The 19777-nt window shown below is 52.4% G+C and overlaps 1 protein-coding gene across 2 annotated transcripts; it reads left to right on the top strand.

Annotated features, from left to right (window-relative positions):
- The first annotated feature begins 8305 nt into the window (after positions 1-8305).
- Positions 8306-18619, top strand: LOC127057974 (melanin-concentrating hormone receptor 1-like). Of its 2 annotated transcripts, none has more exons than XM_050967287.1 (3): positions 8306-8520; positions 9728-9810; positions 17445-18619. In XM_050967287.1, the coding sequence occupies exons 1-3, from the start codon at positions 8483-8485 to the stop codon at positions 18482-18484; spliced, it is 1161 nt and encodes a 386-aa protein (XP_050823244.1). In that variant the 5' UTR covers positions 8306-8482; the 3' UTR covers positions 18485-18619. The 2 variants fall into 2 exon arrangements, with proteins under 2 accessions (XP_050823244.1, XP_050823243.1); XM_050967286.1 differs by having other exon boundaries at positions 17442-18619.
- Positions 18620-19777: the final 1158 nt, after the last annotated feature.

The raw sequence follows: 19777 nt of genomic DNA, 5'->3' as shown, positions 1-19777 counted from the left end.
GAGGAAACGCGGCCTGGTGGTTAGAGCGCTGGCCTGGGAGTTGGGACCCCAGGGCTCAGTTCCCTGCTCCACCACAGATTTCCTGTGTGACCTTGAGCAAGCCACTTAAGCACAGTCCTCTAAGGTGCTCAACCTCCTAACTCCCACTGGAGTCAATCCTTTGAGCAGCGGGGCCGAAGGGCAAGTCGATGCTGCAAGATTGTTGACTTAAGTTACGTCAACGTACGGCCACCGCAGTAATTACATTGCTTGTGCAGCTCCACACTACGCTCGTGTTGGCGGTGTGGGTCCTCACCGGGCGCCCTTGAACTCTGTGTGGAGCATTGTGGGACGGTTTCTGCCAGGCAGTGCCAGTCAATGCAAGCAATGCAGTGGTTCTCAACCTGCAGCCCAATCAGCACACAGCTGCCGCCAGGTGACATCGCAGGGCCCTACAGGGTGTGTGTGTATATGTGTGTGGATGTTGCCCACATAACACACACACAGCTGCATATGCAGCTCACGATGGTAAATAGGTTGAGCACTGCTGGTCTCTGACATGGCTAACCACCACCCGTTACCTTGTACTTGATGGTTCAATTGGAACATTTCTATCCATCATGCTGCCATCCTGACCCCATCTTTAGGATGGGTCAGTGTGTTCCTGTTATCTTTGGGGAATGTGCTGGTATCCAGGTGTTCTGGTATCACCTTTCTGCAATGTGTTTGCTTATATATTCATATGCCTAGCACTACTTGGGAATGTGTGTTTCTACAATATCAGTCCCATTCTTGCCAGATTCTGTGAGCAGGGCCTCACAACTTACCTTTGTTTATATTAGCAAGTTTTGACCATTACTTTAGCCCAGCCCTCTGATACGAAGCCTTACGTTTCAGGACCTCTTCTCACATAGTCTCTAGCTCAATGCGGCCAGTCCTACATGGCCATACCTTGTGCTATTCTAGCTAGGAACCAAAAACTAACTCTCTCCATCCAACCGGGCACAAACAAGGGGATCTCTAAAAGGAGCCTGTGCTGTGCTTTGAAACCCAAGAAGGCAAAGTGGTGTTGGTCTGCTGCTGAATAATAAAAGTAATGGCTGCAATCCATAGGGAGAGAGCTGTCATCAAGCTTTTAAGGAAATGGTTCCCATACGGGAGAGGAATAGAACTCAAGCCATTGAAAAGAACTTTACTCTGCCCCTTTGTTTTCAATATCACTTTTGTAGGCTGTTGTGCTGGTGTTACTGGAGCAGGGTGAATGTGGCTGGCTTGGAAGTGAGGCAGAAATCTTGCAAATCAGGAAAAACTCTCCAGTCATTAAGGGCCTGGCAGGGTTTCCAGAGGGAGATCTGACTTGAGGGTTATCCTGCTGCAGCAACAGTCAGTTCCAGACTGAGATTTGACATGTAAGGCTGCAGCTAGAGGGAAGGGCTCAGGTGGGTTTTTTAAAACTCATTTCAGCGTAGCACAGATTGCTCCTGTTGACCATGAGAGCTGTCCTATACACTGGCCTGAGCAGGATCGGACCCTTTGCCATTCATAAGCAGATATTTCCAATGTGTAGATGTGCATGGTCCTGTACAAAGCTTGGAGGCTGGGTCCCATGCACACTGGAGCTGCAGGCCAGAGTCCCAGTTTGCTCAAGCGAGCGGGCGAAGAACAGCAGTGGAGGCAGGGTAGCCACCTGCGTGTGTACCCAGTGGCCGAGCAGCTCTCCCAAGTCACCGCCTGTTCTTAGCACGCTTGCCCGAGCAGAGCTAGCACAGGTAAGTTGAGGCCAGCTGCAGCCATAGCTGGGACTCAAAGGGGCTGTGATTCAAAGCAAGTTCTGGCTCGGTTCTGAATTCTTTGCCCAGCTTTGGCGAGCCCCAGCGTCTCCCTCGCTTCCCTCCCCGCGAAGAAGCTGACATGCTGGTGGCTTTACGGGGTGCCCCTCAGTTCTCGGGGCATGGGGCTGCTGGGTGGCAGGTGTGGGGCCAGGCCAGGCCAGGCAGCACCAGTCAGTGATTAACTCAGAAACAGGCGCCTTGCCCATGATCCTGTCGTGTTACTGTGAATGTGTCTGGATGGGACACTGTTTCCTTGGCTGCGGCCAGGGCCCTCCCTGGTTTGGATCATCTCTCAGGGGCTTTACAAGCGGACAGCTAAGCCCAGCTCTGTCCCCTTGCTGCTCCCAGGCCCGAGAACTTGACCTGAGTTTGGCCGCAGACGCAGGGCCCTGAGCACGAGGCCGTGGCGCTCGCAGCACTCGCTGAAGGAGGCTTTGCCGGGAGCTGGGCTGCAGCTGCTGCACACACGTGCTCAGCCCCTGGGCTAGCTGCAGGCAGAGCAGGGGGAAGCAGTTAGTTGCTATGCAGAGCCCAGGCCCCCGGCTGGAGGACAGGAGCGCTCTCTGGGTTGGGGCTCTTCGCTCTGGCTGTAGCGTGAGTTCGGGGACAGCGTGTTCACCTCTAAGGGCCAGCCCCATCCTTGCTCTGCTCCTGGCCTGCACTCACCCCGGTTCCTGCTGGCAGATCCTGCCGCACCGGCCAGGCCGCAGCCCTCCCTAGTGTTCTGAGCCTTTCTTCCTCAGTCCCAGGCTCCCATGGCACAGAGCAGCAGGTGCGTGGCGTGAGCCGAGTGGAGCTGAGGGTTGAAATCAACACACAGCCCCTCTGATGTCCTCCTCACCATGGAAACAGGAGTTGCTAGGGCCATGCATAATTGAATGGTCTGAAACAATTTTAGCAGGTGGCTTTTTCATAAGTGGCAAGGGAATGACACAACCGGGGCAGCAACACAGCCCCAGTACCGCCCCGCTGGTGCAGCGATGGGGGCAAACGCAGCCAGCCGTGTGTGCTGGCCAGGCGGGCAGAACACGCAAAGAGGATGGATTGATGAAGAGGGGAAGCACAGGCAGCTGAAAGACAGGTGGGATGGGAAACCCACAGCCTTGAGGGCTGCTGAATCCGATTATCTAGCCGGGGTAGGCATAGTAGTGCCCCCTACTGCATGGAACGAGAGCTGCCCCACTGTGTGTCACAGCCTCTGTACTGCTAATGGTGATTTGCCTGCAGCTCGGGCCCTGGGATCTTGGAGCCTGCCACTGCTCTGATGTTCCCAGTGGGGAGATGGCCACAGATCTGCCCTCTGCTCTGCCTCTCTCCATTTTTGGAATCTGTTTCTAGCCCTTTCCCCCAGGTCAGGTCCCTTTGTGTTATTGATCCAATGACCCTGAGCCCACCAGCCCTGGCAATTGGCTTGGTTTGAAATCCAAACTCACTGCTGGTGCCTGTGCTTTGCAGCTTGAGCTCACCCCATCTCTGGCTAGTCTGAAACCCAGCTGCAGCTGCTTGCAAGTGCCCTTGGGCCGGGAAGCCACTTTATCAGCAGCCCCAAGCCTGTGCGACAGCAATGGCCTGGGTGCTATTGGCCTTTCTCCCGCCGAATAGAAATAACCAAGGCAGCTGAACAGCTCCCCTCAGGAGTCATCACTGCCTGGTCGTCTGTTAGGGGCTAGACGGGGAGGGCTTGCTCCGCACCAGCTGCTGGCTCCCTGGGAGCTGAAGTTTTCCAACTGATGCTGTCGCTGGGTGGTTGCCCGAGACAGATGGTGCTGGGGGCTGTGCCAAAGTACCCTGGAGCCCTGAGGACTCCCCCAGCAGTCCATTGCGAGGGCATTGGAGCAGCAACAGAGGGACCCCAGCCATTGTGTCTCCAGGAAGCCATTCATTAAAAACTCAGCTCTGTTGTGGTCACTGAGGGTTTGCAAAGGAGGCTGATTGCAGGAACCAAAGCCCAGGCCCCGCGCACTGGAGGAAGACACGGAGACGTCTTCGCTGTTCTCCACAGTGCTCATCGGCTGCCAAGTAAACACTAGTTCTGGGGGGGGGGGGGAAGAGAGAGACAGACCATGTGGGGCCCCATCTCCCAGAGTCTCCAAGGGAAGCCTGCTCCCTCCGGAGCCACCCACGTCACTTTCTGCAGCACCCTGGCTGGCTGGAGCATAGGCCCAGGAGCCAGGACAGCAGTGTTCTGCTCCTACTGACTGAGCTGATGGGACAGTCCATGAATGTTTGGCAAGGGCTGTGAGCCCCTTGCAGGCATCTGTTCTAAAAGTGCCACGGATCTGGTGCTTTGCTGGGCTTTCAGCCAGCTACTGACCCAGCTTCCAGGAGCTCTCAGTAACTGTAGCATGGAGCTGCCGCCTCTGAGGTACAAAAAACCAGGCCAGCTGGGTTGATCCTGAGCCCATCAAACTGGGCAGCTGGCAGGGTGGCCTCACAGATTTCCCAGGACTGCTACTCAAAAGAGAGGCTGATCCTAGGAGAATATGGCCAGGTGGCAACACTCCTGACCCCCAGCACCCGGCTTTGTCACCACGGTGCTTGTGGGTCTGTATGCAGGGCTGCCATGACTGCACCAGCTGGTCTCCCTGTTAATCCTGGAGGCAGCATGACCTAGTGGGTAGGATACTGCACCTCAGGGGGCCTGAATTCTATTAGCAACTCAGCAGACAGCTCCCAGCAGCAGGTTGTGCATGAGGAGAATGGGGGAGCCTGATATGGAGAGCAGGGAGGATATGGGGACACACACAGCGCCCCTGCCATGAAGGGAAAATTGGGGACCTTGGGCCAGGCAACCATGCACAGCCCCTGGCATGGAGGTGAGGGGGGAATGGGGGATTGGTGCAGCCAGAAACTCTGGCAGGGGAGACAACTGGGACCCTGGTATGGGGGTGAACTAAGAGCCCCTGCTATGGGGGGAGGAATAGGGGGTGCAGGGAAATAGGGGGAACTTGGTATAGGGGAAGGAGAGAGTCATATGGAGCCCTAGCCATTGGGGGGTATGGGAACTGGGGTGCACACACAGCCACTGGCGTGAGGGTGGAGGGGAGACAGTGCAGTGAGTCCCTGAAATAGAGGGAGAGGGGAGGGTGGCACCCAGGGATCACATGGGGGGGAAGCAAGGAGCCCCCTGGGGTGTGAAATGAGCTAGGCCAACCCTTGCTATGATGTATGTCCTCCCCGACCCCTCGTTCCCAGTAATACTGATATTTATTGGGTCAAGCCCTGATGATCTTGCTCAGTTTTCAGTTCATCCTTGTGAGGGCAAAACTCCCTTGGACTTCCCTGGGAACTTTGCCCAAGCAAGAACTGAGCTTCGGACACTGACCCAACATCCCAAGAGAAACCTGAAAATGCTGCCGGTCTCGGGCCCTGCTACACATTAAAGTTAGCAAACCCATCCCGGGAATTGGGCTGTCTTCTGGGTGGGCGCTCATGGCCTCTCTCTCCAGGGCTCCACGCAGCTCAGAGTCTTTGCAGAGTCTGAGCAGTGCCATGTGAGACTAATGACTCTCCATCAATAAAAAATTACCACTCACCCCCTTTTGCCACGCAAGCCCAGCTGAGGAGCTGTAATGGAGACCTGGGTTAGCCTGGGACTACAAAGACCCCAGGGCCTCGCTTGCCCTCAATCTGTGTGTTCGAGAAGCAGCAGGTGCGGGTTAAGGGCAGCTCTGTATGCCAGCGTTATGCAGCATTCAGCTTGCAAACATTGCCTTAAATGTGGCTTGTAGTTAACGAGCATGTTAGAAACACAGGAAATTAAAAATCAAGGCGCCCCTTAAAAAAACAACCTTTGGAAAGCAGGGCAAAGTACAGCTAAAGTCACCCAACCAACCTTAACTCTGTCCTGGCCACCCTATGTACCCAAGTGCTCAGCTTCAGACTTAAATCCCAGCTAGTTGTGTCCTTGCACATGCAGCATGTGAGCGGGCCCCATCGAACTCAGGACGCTAAGCCCCGTGTAGCCCTTTGGAGCACTTGACACATCATCGGGACGTTCTTTGGAGAAGGACGTCGTAGCCAGCGAAGTGCCTCAGTTACAGACATTTACCGAGTTTGCTTGTGAGCGTGACCCAGGCTGAGCTTGTCTTTCTGGCAGCTGTGTGTTTGTGAGGTGAATCAGTGTCTCTAGTGCCTCTCACAGGCCGTCATCAGCTTGGCAGAGCAGAGGTCCTAGACATTGGTGGTTTGCCCCGAACCCCGTCACGCCTTCGAAGGCCATCCAGGTGGCTGGAGGGTTGAACAGCTAGAGTTCAGCACAGCGGGTTTTCACTGCCATGGCAAGACGTGGTTAGCAGAGCCAGAGGGTACCATGGGCTGGAGACTCAGGGCCAGCCAAACGGCCCTGGCAGGGGCACAGGGAATTAAGGGTCAGCGTGAGCTGGGGCTGGCAGCAAGTCCTGCTGAGCCAGCTACGCCCACTTTATGCTGCTGGCTGGTGCAAAGCAGCTGGATCAGCAAGAGGCAAAGGTGAGGTTTACGGTGAGCCCAACAGCAGGTTTGCGAACAGTTGTGGGCACCCAGAGTGGAACAGCGATTTACATTCATAACCTCTGCTGGGAGGGGCTGCTAAGAAAATCTCACCCAGGGCTTTAAATGCACCATCCTGAACCAGATAATTATCACGGGCCCATTACGCAGAGAAAGGGGACGTGATTTGCCCACGACCACATAACACGTCAGTGGCACAACGCCAGGCTCCTGGGCCTGTGCTTTCACTACTAGCCCCTGCTTCCACCTAACATTACATGGAATAAAACCTAGTGCCAGGGGCTAGTGCTGCTAATGTGAGACTAGCTGAGCGTCCTGTTTGCTGCTCTTGAGCTCGCTGAGGCCCGGTGCTGGGGAATGTGCCAGCCGGCAGCGTGCCCTGGCTCTGAGAGGCCAGTGATAGAAATGAACCAACACCCACCAGCAGCTCCCACGCCCGACAAGCGGCAGGAAGGATGGTTTCCTTTCAGTACCCTCTGAGTCCCAGGCCTGGGGCTTCTCAAACACCCCCCCACCCCGCGCCCCTGGCGTGCACATACACAGGCCTTAACTGGAGCCTTACAGCACTGTCCTGCAGCATGAGATGGGGCCAGACTATTGCTGAGGCAAAGTGTTTGACCTGTGGCTTGGGATGAGCAGCCGCTCACATGCTCTGGCCCCAGACTGGCCCCTCTGCTTACAGCTCCTCGGGGCTCATTCTGAGATGTGCATCAGGTCCTGTGGGGGCACTTCCACGCCCAGGTGACGGTGAGCTGGAGGGCTCACAAATACACCTCTCACGCTGGCTACCAGAACAACAGCCCTCTTCTCACGCCAGCCACAGTACCGCAGTGGGGAGAAAGGCCACAGCCTTCAGTCTCCTAGGGCTACAGCCTCTTCAGGTGCCAAAAGCCAACACTTAGGGGCCACTGATGTTCTCAAGCCCTTTGCTCAGCTGCTGCCTGGCCCTGTCGGTGCCTATAGGGACCCTCTAGGGGCCCGTTTCCACTGGCAGGAGCGTGCAAAGCCGCCCGATGCCGCCCTGCTGCTGTTGAGCTGCTGGGTACCCCAGCTCATGCTACACACTGCTGGGCCTCTCAGAGCCGGTGCTCCCCTGCCTGGCCCCACAGCAGGTGGTCTCAGAGCAAGTTTCCCAGGTTGGGTTCTGCACAGAGAGAGGATTTCCGGGGCAGGCACCGGTGCTCCAGGTAGCGCGGTTAGGGGTCAGGGAGTGGGGGGGGGTTTGGATAGAGGGCAGGGGAGTTTGGGGTTGTGGTCAGGGGACGGGGGTGTGGATAGGGGTCAGGGCAGTCTGGAAGAACAGGAGTTTGAATGGGGGCAGGGATCCCGGGGGGGCATCAGGAATGAGAGGTGGGGTTGGATGGGCTGGCAGGGGGCAGTCAGGGGCAGGGGTTCCCGAGGCAGTCAGAGGACAGGGAAAAGGGGTGGTTGGATGGGGCAGGAGTCCCAGGGTGGTGGTGGATAGGGGGTGGGGGCCAGGCCATGACCCCCTCCCCTAACTGTCCCTCTATACAATTTACGAAACCCAATGCAGCCCTCAGGCCAAAAAGTTTGCTGCCTCATCCCAGAGCCAGAGCCAGAGGGTCCCTGGATGCGTTGTTCTTAAACCCAAGGTGCTGGTCATTGCGCTGTGGGCTACATGTCCCTGCCCCGCCCCGAGTACATGTTGATGGGGCTGTCCCTTAAAGCATGTTCGTATCCTTGGGGAGAAGGCGCTGTTACTGGGCAGTATTGGTACATTAGTGCACAGCAGCAGCAGGCTGGGCGCCCTGCCTGGCACTGAACACAGTCCTACAGCTCAGCGTTCCGGGAGGCTCCTTTTCACCCCATCCCAGCTGCTGTAGCGCATTGGCTCTGAGCACAGCCTGTGGGGACTAGAAAGTGACTGCATCACATGGTCCTAGCTAGATCTGCCGGTGATGATTGTGTACAGCAATTATTCCTGTTGCCTTAAAGATTTCTAATGAAAACAGCCCCATCCTGTGGGTGTTTCAAGCCCAAAGGATTTAGCTGGGGGCCAGCTCCTGCCAGACTAGTGGGAACCAAGCTTTGTGCAGGTTTGTGTTATCATCGCTCTGGCTGATCTGCTTTTTCATTGGCTGCTGGAGCACTAGTAAAGCAGCTCAGTTCAGCAGCAAGACAGGCAAGGAACCGGGAGGGGATCAGCACCGTGGCCACTGATGAGAATAAACGGAGGACGCGTCAAGCAGCTTCACAGGTATTGCTATTTGCTTTCTTTTCTTTACAACCAAGGACTTGCTCGCCGATACTAGCCCAACGTTAGGGCAGATTAGGACCAGGGTGGGATCCAAGTGCTCTTTGAAACATTTTGATTTTGTCCTGTGCCTGCTGCTCTCTGGGCCATCCATCCCACGCGAACACCTACACTAACTATGATGTAGAACCCATGTAATCACCCGCGTTCATCACCCGTGCTAACCACCATGCATAGTTCATTTAAGCACTGGTGCTAACCATCACGTAGAGCCCGTGCCAACCGTAACATCTAGTCCATTTAAATCACCAGCGCCAAACACTGCATATACACAGTGTATATTCCATGTCAAATCATTTCTGATGGATCAATCAGTTCTCCAGCTATTTACATACGTTTGACTGAAAGCATTGCTCAGCGCAAATAGATCTGCAGACAAAAGCTCTATTCTAAATGAAAAGGTTACTGTGGCTTTGGTTTCTTTGTGAGTAACCCCCACCCCCGAATCTTTTATAAGCTTCCCTAATGCAGAAAATATATTTTATACTGTAGAATAGCCTTTAATCTCTGGGACAGATGACTAAGTATGTTTCTGGGCTCGTATGATGACTCAAAGCACCTTAAACCAATAGCTCTGAGTAAAAAGAACACACACACATACAGAGGATTAAATGGTGCGCAGCGAGATAGCTAAATATGAAAGAGCTAATGGATTATTAGAAGGCTGTGTTTTCTATGTAGGTGGCTTGCTCTAGTGTGCTTAGATTTTTCTATGGTGATGTTACGCCAAAGTAAGTGCCTTTTAGGCTATGGTTACATGCCGCGGTAAGGTCGCCTGTATAGCCCGACAGGCGAGGACTCACACGCTGGCATAATTAAACCACCCCCGACAAGCGCCGGTAGGTATATCTCCTGCCAACATAGTGCTGGCCACACCGGCGCTTTTGTCGGTGAAACGTACGCCGGTCGGGGTGTGTGTTTTTTTCACACCCCTGAGCGACAAAAATGCTAGTGTAGCCAAAGCCATAGCGTGATCACCTTGTCAACCATGGCTCGAGTACTATCGCTGCATGTCTAGATCCTGGCGTCCTCTGGGGAACGTGGCATGAAGTGTAAGAAACAGGCACTTATGTTAGACCACAGCCTGCCGTGTTACAGAGCGACTCCCAGCTCCAGGACTGAGCTGTGGCTGCTTGTTCTTGAATCCTAGGAAGATGGCTGAGCCCAAGAGCGATTTCGTCAGCAACCTGTGGGGTTCGAATGAGTCCAACATGACAGCTGCACCTCGGGCAGGTAAAGGGCCTTCCTTCCGCTTTGTGTTATGCTGCGACCTGTCACTCGCACAGCTACCTGCTGTCCCAGTGAGATTGCTGTGTGTCAGCTACGATATCTGCACACACGTGCTCTGTCCACGCACAGCCACACGCTGCCTGCAGCCACACAATCACTGGTGCCAGAATGTTGACTCAGAACTAATGTTCTGTATTCAACGCTTCTTGTGGCCTGAAACTTGGCATTTTAAGTCACACGTTTAACATCATTGAGGCCCCGGATATCATGACCCAGCTCTTCTCTAGCACTTTTCATCAGGAGAGCTCAACGCACGTCCCAAAGCAGATCAGTATCATTTTCCCTATAGTATAGCTGGGGAAACTGAGGCGCAGAGCAGTGAAGTGACTTGCTTGAGGGCAGCCAGGAGGCCCACTTGAGCTTAGGTACACACCCACAACTAATATCTGTATGTGGTGGCATAGACGTAGGGCTTGTCTACACTTACAACGCCTGCACCAGTGCAGCTGCCCCGCTGTAGCGTTCCAGTGAAGATGCTATCGACACTGACCGGAGAGCGTCCCCTGTTGGCAGCATAGGGACTCCACCTCCATGAGTGATGGTAACTATAGCAATGGGAGAAGCCCTCCCGTTGCCATAGCACTGTCTACAATGGGAAGTCAGGTAGTTTAACTGCAACGCTCAGTGGTATGGAGTCCCCCACCCCAGGTAAATCAGGTAAAAGCAGGGGTTGCTTGCAAATCACACAGGTGCTGGCTTTCCTTGCCCAAACACTGCGGAGAAGTTAAATAAATGGGGCTGGTTGGGAGAAGGACCAAATGATCAGATGCTCCTGAAACCTCATCCAAACCTCCCAATGGTGAAGGGGGAATGTTTGAGACATTCTCATGGCAGCCCTTGCCAAAGACAGGAAATGTGGAGGTAGCTGGAGGAGTGGAAAACAACCAGCGAAATATTGTGAATTCAGCTGGTTCAGAAGTAACCCTGGGATGTCAGCCAAAGCTCCTGGTCTGTCTGTATTTCTTTGGTCTCGTGCTATTTAAATCTAATGTAACCTGTACTTTTGTGCTAGTCCTGGGCAATAAAGCAGGAGTGAAGTGGTGCCTAGTCTTTCTGCAGGCCCTCTGCACAGGAGTGAATTTCACCCTTTGACTACAACCAGCTGCCCCTCTCATGCGACAATATCAGGACTTGTTTTGCTGTTGGAAGTTGGAAGTCACATACCCTGACCTGAAACAACTGGCTTGGCAGTTTGCTCCTTCTTTAGTAGCCACAAGACTTCTGGCGGTGCAGAAAAGCTGTTCCCCCATATGGGGCAGGGCAGGTCCTCTCAGTCAAGGGTTACACGCTACCTCTGGCAAAATCATCAGTTACAAGCACCCAAACTGCAGCATCGGTTGCTTTACGCTCGGGTAATGTATTTTCCTGCAGCTCCCGTTTTGTTCTATTTGTGGGCTAGTGCAGCGGGCTGAATGGAAACACTGTTCTGATGTGGCTGTTGATTGATATTTAAGGGTGTTGCAGGAAGGCCAGGAGGCAAGTTCTGGGCTCCCCACACACACAGCTCTGCTGATGCGCCTCAATCTGAACCCCTTGGTTTTCCTGTGCTGGGCTCCCTGCCTCAACAGTTCTGCCAGCATGCTTTAACCTGGACATGAAGCCCCCTGGTCTCCCTACATCCTGCTCTGCTGATGGCCCTCAAGCCTGCCCTGCAGCCCCTCGCTAAACAAGTCCTGAGCTTGCCGTGCAGCTATTCTCCTCTGCCTATTTGTCGAAACCAGGGGCCTAGCTTGCCATTAGAAATGTGCACATATCCTGGCCAAGCCATTCACCCGGACCCAGCCCCCAGCGTTATTCACAGGAGCAGCCTTCGGAAATATCAAGGAGGGTGTAACTGGGCTAGGATTTCAAACACCCCTTTTTTTGGAGGGGTGGGTTGGGTCAGAGTCTGACCTGTTACCCTAGTGTGGTTCTGCCATCTACTCACCATAGGAAATGCTGTGCCACAGGATATAACAACTTGTACCCCAGGGAGCTGCATGCCACAGGGCTGCCTTCCCCTCCTGGGGGGGGGTCAGGCAAGAGCATCTTCCCCACAGGGTTGCCTGTTTTGGTTGGCTGTGTTCCTGGAGGTTTTGTCACATGATCTAATCTTTAATTAAAGTTTATGCTTTAATTCAGTGGTTCCCAAACTTTTCACAATGCACCCCCAGGAGCCACAGGCAGGAACTGGGGCTGGGTGCAGGGCTGCAGCTCCTCGGGGTGGGGGGGAGAAAGGGCACAGACAGGGATAAGGGGACCAAGGCTGGGACTGGAGCCGTGGCTGGGTTGGGAGCCAGGGGCTGAGGTTGGGGCCACAGCTGGGGGTGGCTTTGGGGCTGGGAGTAGGGTTGCCAACTGTCTAATCACACACACACACAAATATCTTAGCCCCGCTCCACCACCCATCTATTCTCTGAGGTCCCACTCATGCCATCCCCCCTCCCTTCAGCCACTGTCTCAGCCAGGACACTTGGGAAGGCCAGGAGCTAACTTGTGGTGTCCATGCGGCAGAGCATTTTCAGCGGGGCAGGCAGCTGTTTGTGACGTGAGTAATCACCCCAGTTACGTAATCATTTTTCTTGGTTAGCAGAAATTAAGTACATGTTCCAGTTCCCTAATGCCATCAACACTTGCACTAATTAAATTGCTGTGAGGGGAATTTGGGCTACGAATGTGCTGAGAAATGTTACTCCAGGCACTGTGAATTAAAGCAACACACACACACACACACACACACACACACACACACACACACTCTCTCTCTCTCTCTCTCTCTCTCTCTCTCTCTCTCTCTGTGCGCGTACCACCCGTCCTTCAGAGGCCAGGCACAATGGCCCCTGCTTTAATGACTCTGGAAGGTCGGCGGTTTCTGTATATTTCCCATTTTGTGCCCTCACCACAAAGCTGTTGTGATGCCAAGTTTGCTTGCGTTGGACTGACGTCAGCCTTGTGTGGGGGGTGGGGGTGTTCCATACCTGTGACAGTTTGGGCTTAAACATTTAGAGTCTGAGCCCAACACCCATTGATGTCAGTGGAAAGTTTCCCATTGACCCGCATGAGTGTTGGGTTGGACCCTTGGTGAGAATGTGTACTTACCATTGGACTATGCAAGAGGATCTAGGGTTGCCAACCCTCCAAGCGTGTCCTGGAGTCTCCAGGAAGTAAAGCAGTGGTTCCCAAACTGCGGGGGGGCCTGCCTCCCTTGGGTGCGGGGGGGGGGCACACAGGAATGTTTGGGGGAGTGTGGAAGGTCCTAGGCCAGCTCCCCACGGGGGGGGGGGCAGGAGCAGAGAGGCAGCGCCACTGAGCGCTGCTCTGGCCCTAGCTCTGCTCTGGCCCTGCCCTCAGTTCCCAGCTGCAGCTGTGCTCCCACCCCCAACCTCTGGCTCCCAGCCTGGCCGAGGCTCTGCACCTGGCTGCAGCCCTGGCTGCCAGCCCTGACCATGGCCCGGCCAGGAACTGCAGCCAGTGGGAGCTTTACGTGGCGGTGCCCCCAGGCAGGGGCAGCGCACAGAGCCCTCTGCTCCCGTCCAGGGACATGCCAGCCGCTTCTGTGAACAATGCAGGGTCAGGGCAGGCAGGGAGCCTGCCTTAGCCCTATTGCGGTACCAACCGGGAGCCCCCGAGGTAAGTGCCGCCCAGATGGCGCCCACAACCCTCAACCTCTCCCACACCCCAACACCCTGCCGCAGGCTTAGCCAGGAGCCCCCTCCAACACGCCAAACCCCTCGGCCCCAGCTCAGAGCCTGCATCTCCTCCCGAACCCCAAGCCCCTGCTCCAGCCTGGTGAAAGTGAGTGAAGGGAGAGATTCACCCATTTCACAGACTTAACAGCTTCAGGGGCTTTTCTTGGGTATGGTTCACCATCTCAGAACTCTCACCGATATACATATAAGGACAGGGCAGCAAGACTCCTGGGTTCTGCATCTGGCTCTGGAACTGACCTGCAGTGTCCTCTAGGCCCATGTTTTCCAAAGTGGCCCTTAATTTGGGAGTGTCTCAGGGGATGGGGACTCAGCTTTGGAGACCTAGGGTAGAATTCAAAGAGTGCCACTTTTGAAGATTTGGCCCTTATCTTCCCTGTGCTTGTTTCGGTGCTGCAGAACTGGAGTGCTGCAGTCTAGACACATGTGACAGAGATGGGTGGAGTTCTCCCATTGCTGTAGTTAATCCACTGCCCTAGGTTGATGGAAGAAGTCTGTCTACACTGTACTGTCTTGTCATAACTTTAGTCCCAGATTTGGACCTTAGCGTCCAAAATATGGAGGTTAGCATGAAAACCTCCAAGCTTAGTTACCAGCTTGGAGTTGGTACTGCTGCCACCACCCAAAAAATTAGAGTGTTTTGGGGCACTCTGGTCCCCCTGAAAAACCTTGAGTCTCACAACAAAGGGAAATAATCCTTTTCCCCTTCCCCCCTCCAGGTGCTTCTGGAGAGATATACAGACACAAGCTCTGCGAATCCAAACAGAGTGACTCCCCCTCTCCGTTCCCAGTCCTGGAAACCAGAATCACCGAGTCAATCTCCCTTCCCCCCCCCCCCCAACCCAGAGGGTATGCAAAGTCAGGCGAACAAATCCAACACACACAGATCTCCCTCTGACTCCTTCCTCCCACCAATTCCCTGGTGAGTACAGACTCAACTTCCCTGAAGTTTCCCAGTAAAGAAAACTTCAACAGGTCTTAAAAGAAAGCTTTATATAAGAAAGAAAGAAAAATACATACAAATAGTGTCTCTGCATTAAGGTGACAAATACAGGGTCAATTGCTTAAAAGAATATTGAATAAACAGCCTTATTCAAAAAGAATACAAATCAAAGCACTCCAGCACTATATTCATGTAAATATAAAAGAAACAAATTCTTTGGTACTCACAGCTTGGAAACAGAAGATTAGAAAGCAGAAACTACTTCTCCAAAGCTCAGAGAAAGCAGGCAGACAGACAAAAGACTCAGACACAAACTTCCCTCCACCCAGAGTTGAAAAAATCCGGTTTCCTGATTGGTCCTCTGGTCAGGTGCTTCAGGTGAAAGAGACATTAACCCTTAGCTATCTGTTTATGACACGCCCCCCAAATTGCAGACAGTGGGGAAGCTCACTGGCGGTGATTTCCGTCTAGAACTTTAAAATAAACAGATTACTACAACACATGCACCTTTACATATACCACTAAGTATATAACTAACAGACGTACATTTTAAGAACACTTTTTAACTACTGAATTCTACATGTGTCAGGTGTGGATTTTTCATGCCCCTGCCAGACATCGCAAGGCCAATGTAAATTTCCATTGTAGCTCAGCCTGAACTGTACTTTAATGGGACGGTACCAACATGGGTACCCTTCTCCTCCCTGCCAGGCAGCTAATGTGTAAAAGACCCTTTAAAAGCAAAGTGCTGCTGCCAGTTGCTTTCCCCATCCCCAAGCACTGAACAAATCCATGCGCTGGTGACTTTTTTTCATGGCACAATTCAGGCTTTTAATTGGCTGATGGAACAGGGTGTTCGAAAGCTGCTGTTTATTGGCAGGAGGGCTTTGAACCACAGCAAGCAGGAGTTGCCCTTGAAAGCTGTGGGGTGCAGAGGGAGATGGTGCGCCCCTGGGAGAAGGATCGCCTGGCATTAGAATGCTAGCTTTGCACTCCTACCGGTGTGGGCTCCAGGCTTTCGGAGAAGGAGGCAGCGTCATGTTTTTAGTTGCTGCAGGGTAAAGGGGACCGCTTCAGGATGACCCTGTATTTTGGGCCTAATCCCAAACCCATTGAAGTGCCATTGACTTTACTGGGCTTTGGATCAGGCCTGTTAAAATGCATCACATCAGTCAAAGTGGCCCTTGAGTTGTTTTTTTTTAATGACCTCTTGGTGGCAGTAGAGTGGGACATCTTAATCCCTATGCCCAAAACACACGACACAGTAACACCTTTCTGTGCACACAGGACACAGGATTGACATGCACTGACCCTGGGTGGATTTGCATGTATAAGTCGTCACATGGGTATTAGAAGCTTGTCATCTGAGTGCACACGGGTTAGCGCTTGCCTGAACATTTGGCCCCAGATATGCTGTGCAGGTTGGCTAATAAAACAGAGCAAGTTCGTAAACTCACCTCTTTTCCGCTTCTTAGGTTTATCTTCACCAAAGCTCTGCAATGAACCTGAGCGTCTGTTTCCTTTGCTTGATTCCCCTTCCTTATTGTCTTCTTTGAACATCATCTGCCCAATTAGCAAAGCCATATCTAAATGAGGACTAGACTTGACTTAAGTACAGTTTGTTTATTCCAGTTAAAAAATAAACCAAAACCCAACAGAGTACGTCATGGCCCATCTTACACTAACCTCCTGCGCCTCAAAAGGAAAAGCAGCTATGGTTTTGTTTTGATCGTTAGCCATTGTGAAGTAACAATGGTCTCAGCTGAAGGATAATTGCTGGCTGATTAAACACGGATGCTGTGAAAGGCATTAAATGATGACAGTGCAGTCTTCTTGAGATGCTAATCAGCCCGGACCAAAAGAACCCAGGTTTACAGCCCAATCCAGCTCCTAGCAATGGCAGTTGGGTCTGGCCTTTGGGCACAAAGATATCATGCACCTTTGGAATAACCAGCGATTGATTAGCATGAGTCAGGCTGATGAGCAGGAAGTGTCGCCCGCACCGAGCACACAGGGCTGGAGGTTGGTCTGCGCTAACAGATGCGGCATTTTATTTTTAATTAACTTGACATTTTGGCTCTGGTCAAAAGTTCATTTTTCAAAGGCGACGTCTCATTGACGTGCTCAATTAGCCTTCTGTCTGCAGGCTACGAAGTCACTTTGCATTTGCTGTGCTAAGCCAGAGAAGGCTGGCTATGCCTTAGCGTGGCCAACAACTAGTGTGTGGCATGGGGGGATGAACGAAAGCACATCCATTAAGGTTACTGCTGCTGCTGCTACCTGCCAGCAGAAATCGGGACAGGAGGAACAATTTAAGGCTAGAAGGGTGAGGAGTTGACCTTGAATATTCCTCTCCCTCGAGAACATCCTTGGAAGATTTATCTTGGAGGCTCATGGCGCGATACTGAAACTTCACCAACAACCCTCATAGACTTTTGCACTTCTATGCCAGAGCAGAGGTATTTCCAAAGTGCTTTCACAGTTAGTATCTTAGGGAGCTGGGCAGATGAACATCACGGGGCGGCGGGGGAAGGGCAGGAGAGCTGCCTTGCAGTGACCTTTGAAAAGGTCCATTTTCCAGGTAGGAGACAGGAAGAACAATTTTTCTCATGCAATTGCCACCAGGGCCTGCTTCCTATAGGGCTGGAAATACCCCAAAATAATAGTATCTGATGCTTCTGGGCCTGCTATACTGTACAGCTAAGAAATAATAATGTAAAAAGGCTGCCTAAACATTTTCCAACTGCAAAGCAGGTTTGGTTTGATTCTCGGGGGGAAGCTGAGGTTGGTTATGTATTCTATTATTATTATTTAGCTAATTAATTCCCAGTAATGTATGTCTATTGGGATGGGTGAGGGGCAGATCCACAGAGGAATGGCTCACAACCCTTCCGCCTTCTACCTGTGAGGCGTATGTCCAAATGATATGTTGTTCTTTTTCTCAGCAGGCACCAAGGAAACGGAAGACCACAGTAGCATCGTCCTCCCTGTCATTTTTGGCATCATTTGCTTAGTGGGCACCGTAGGGAACAGCATTGTGATCTACACCATCACCAAAAGACCCAAGAGAAACCACAACACTGCAGATGTCTTCATCGTGAGCCTCTCCGTCACAGACCTCCTGTTCCTGCTGGGCATGCCCTTGCTTATCCATCAGCTCCTAGGGAATGGGGTCTGGCTTTTCGGGGCTGCCATGTGCACCATCATCACTGCTTTAGATGCCAACAGCCAGTTTGCCAGCACGTACATCCTCACGGCAATGGCCATCGACCGCTACCTGGCCACAGTACACCCCATCCGCTCCGCCTACATGCGCACCCCCTGCACAGCCGCCCTGGTGATCTTGCTGCTCTACCTGCTGTCTCTCCTGAGCATTGTGCCAGTGTTCATGTACACCCAGCCCATTGCTCTGCCTGGCAGCAAAGCTGGGTGTGGCATCATCCTACCCAACCTCTCGGTTGATATTTATTGGTACACACTGTACCAGTTCTTCCTGGCGTTTGTCATCCCGCTCTTGGTCATCTGCATTGTGTACCTGAAGATACAGAAGCACATTTCATGCAGGGTGCTGCCACTGCCCCAGAGAAACTTTCGAGTCAGGACTAAGAAGATCATGCAGATGGCAATAACCATCTGCTCTGCCTTTTTTATCTGCTGGGCACCCTATTATATCCTGCAGTTGGTCCATCTCAAGATCACCCAGCCCTCCATTATGTTCCTGTATGCCTACAACGTAGCTATCAGCTTGGGTTACGCAAGCAGCTGCATCAACCCATTCATATACATTGTGTTGAGTGACACTTTCCAGAAGAACCTGGTGAAGGCAATCTGCCCAGGACAGCAGGCCAGAAGAGGTGACAGACATACCACTGGGAAAGTCAGTCCCTCTGTGAAAATAAGTCCTGGGCCAAATCAGGAGACCTATCTTAGCGTGACATATGCTCATAATATAGACAACTGTATCGCACTCTCTGTCACGGTTCCTTAGAGATAACCTGCATGACTTAGCTGAGTGATGGCTAGGTGGTATAAATAGGTGTAAAAACTTTTTGAGGCTGTAGACAAAAAGAAGGAGTTAGCCTTGTCTTAAGGCACACAGCCAGGAGTAATGGGGTGAACTGGAGGAGAATTCCTTACAGCGAGACCTACTCCAGAGTGGGATGATAATTGTGTAAGAGATGTACTGGAAACCCCATTGCTTGAGTCACTGCCACTAAAACCTGCCTTGACAAGTGTCCTGGCTGAGACAATGGCTGAAGGTTCTGTTGCTGTGAAGCTAAAGCGCATTGAACATCCACCTGGCTTTGCGAAAAGTGTATTTTTTTAATGCTGCTCCCATTGGTGGCAGGCTGGACATGCTGGTTTCTGATTGGCTTGAGCTATGTGTATTTTTAATCTTGTGGGCAGTTCAAAATTGGCAATCCTGCACATTGACTTTCTGGATGACATCAGTCTGTAAGCTTAGGGTTACAGCCACAGTTGGTGGTAGTAGGGTGACCTGCCCATTGGGCCAGATCTAATAAATAAAACCACTGGTATTGTTCCAACTCACTGAGGAGGGAGCAGAATGAAATGGCTTTAGGTATCTATTATAGTACGGTGACCTCCTTCTTATAACAAGACATCTTCAATATTTACTAAATTTGTACTAGTTGCAGAGATGAAATCTCAATAGATTTCCCACAAACTGTAACTATCTTATTAAATATAATGCTTGTGAGTCTAGGACTCTGTTCTGTCGCTCTCTGGGCATTAGGGTGTGGTCTCTTCTCTTCCTTATCCTCATTATGTTAGCAGAACAAAGCCTCTCTCCCTGTCCTCAGTGGAGCATGTACCCTTTTTTCACAAAGTATGTCTACACTGCGACTTTGTTCAGCGGTGCATACAGTACAAACATGGGTAGCCCTCCTGGCATAGGGATAAACAGGAGCGGAGATGGTGAGGAGCTGTGTAGGTGAGAAGAGTAAAGACACACCTGAAGGGTGTAGATGCGTACCTGAGTACATACCTACATGGCTCCCTACTTGGCTAAGCCACACCTCCCAGACCTGCAGGGAAAGGCTTTGGGGGAAGCAGCAGGGAGCTGCTGAAGCCTTTCCACACTTCCTCCCCTATTCCAGAGCCTTTCACTGACATGTAGCTACACGCCGCAGTGTGGACATAGCCTGCTTTTCACTGTGGCGTGTAGCTAGAGGTACACTACACACCAACAGCTGGCGTGTAGTGTAGACGTAGCCTAAGCATATGTGTGCAGGCGATCTTGGTTTGGTTTCCAGTGCTT

The sequence above is a fragment of the Gopherus flavomarginatus genome, chromosome 9 (assembly GCF_025201925.1).
Source record: "Gopherus flavomarginatus isolate rGopFla2 chromosome 9, rGopFla2.mat.asm, whole genome shotgun sequence".
Classification (NCBI taxonomy): domain Eukaryota; kingdom Metazoa; phylum Chordata; order Testudines; family Testudinidae; genus Gopherus; species Gopherus flavomarginatus.
The sequence above is the reverse complement of the archived record's forward strand: the minus strand, read 5'-3'. Positions and strand labels throughout refer to the sequence as shown.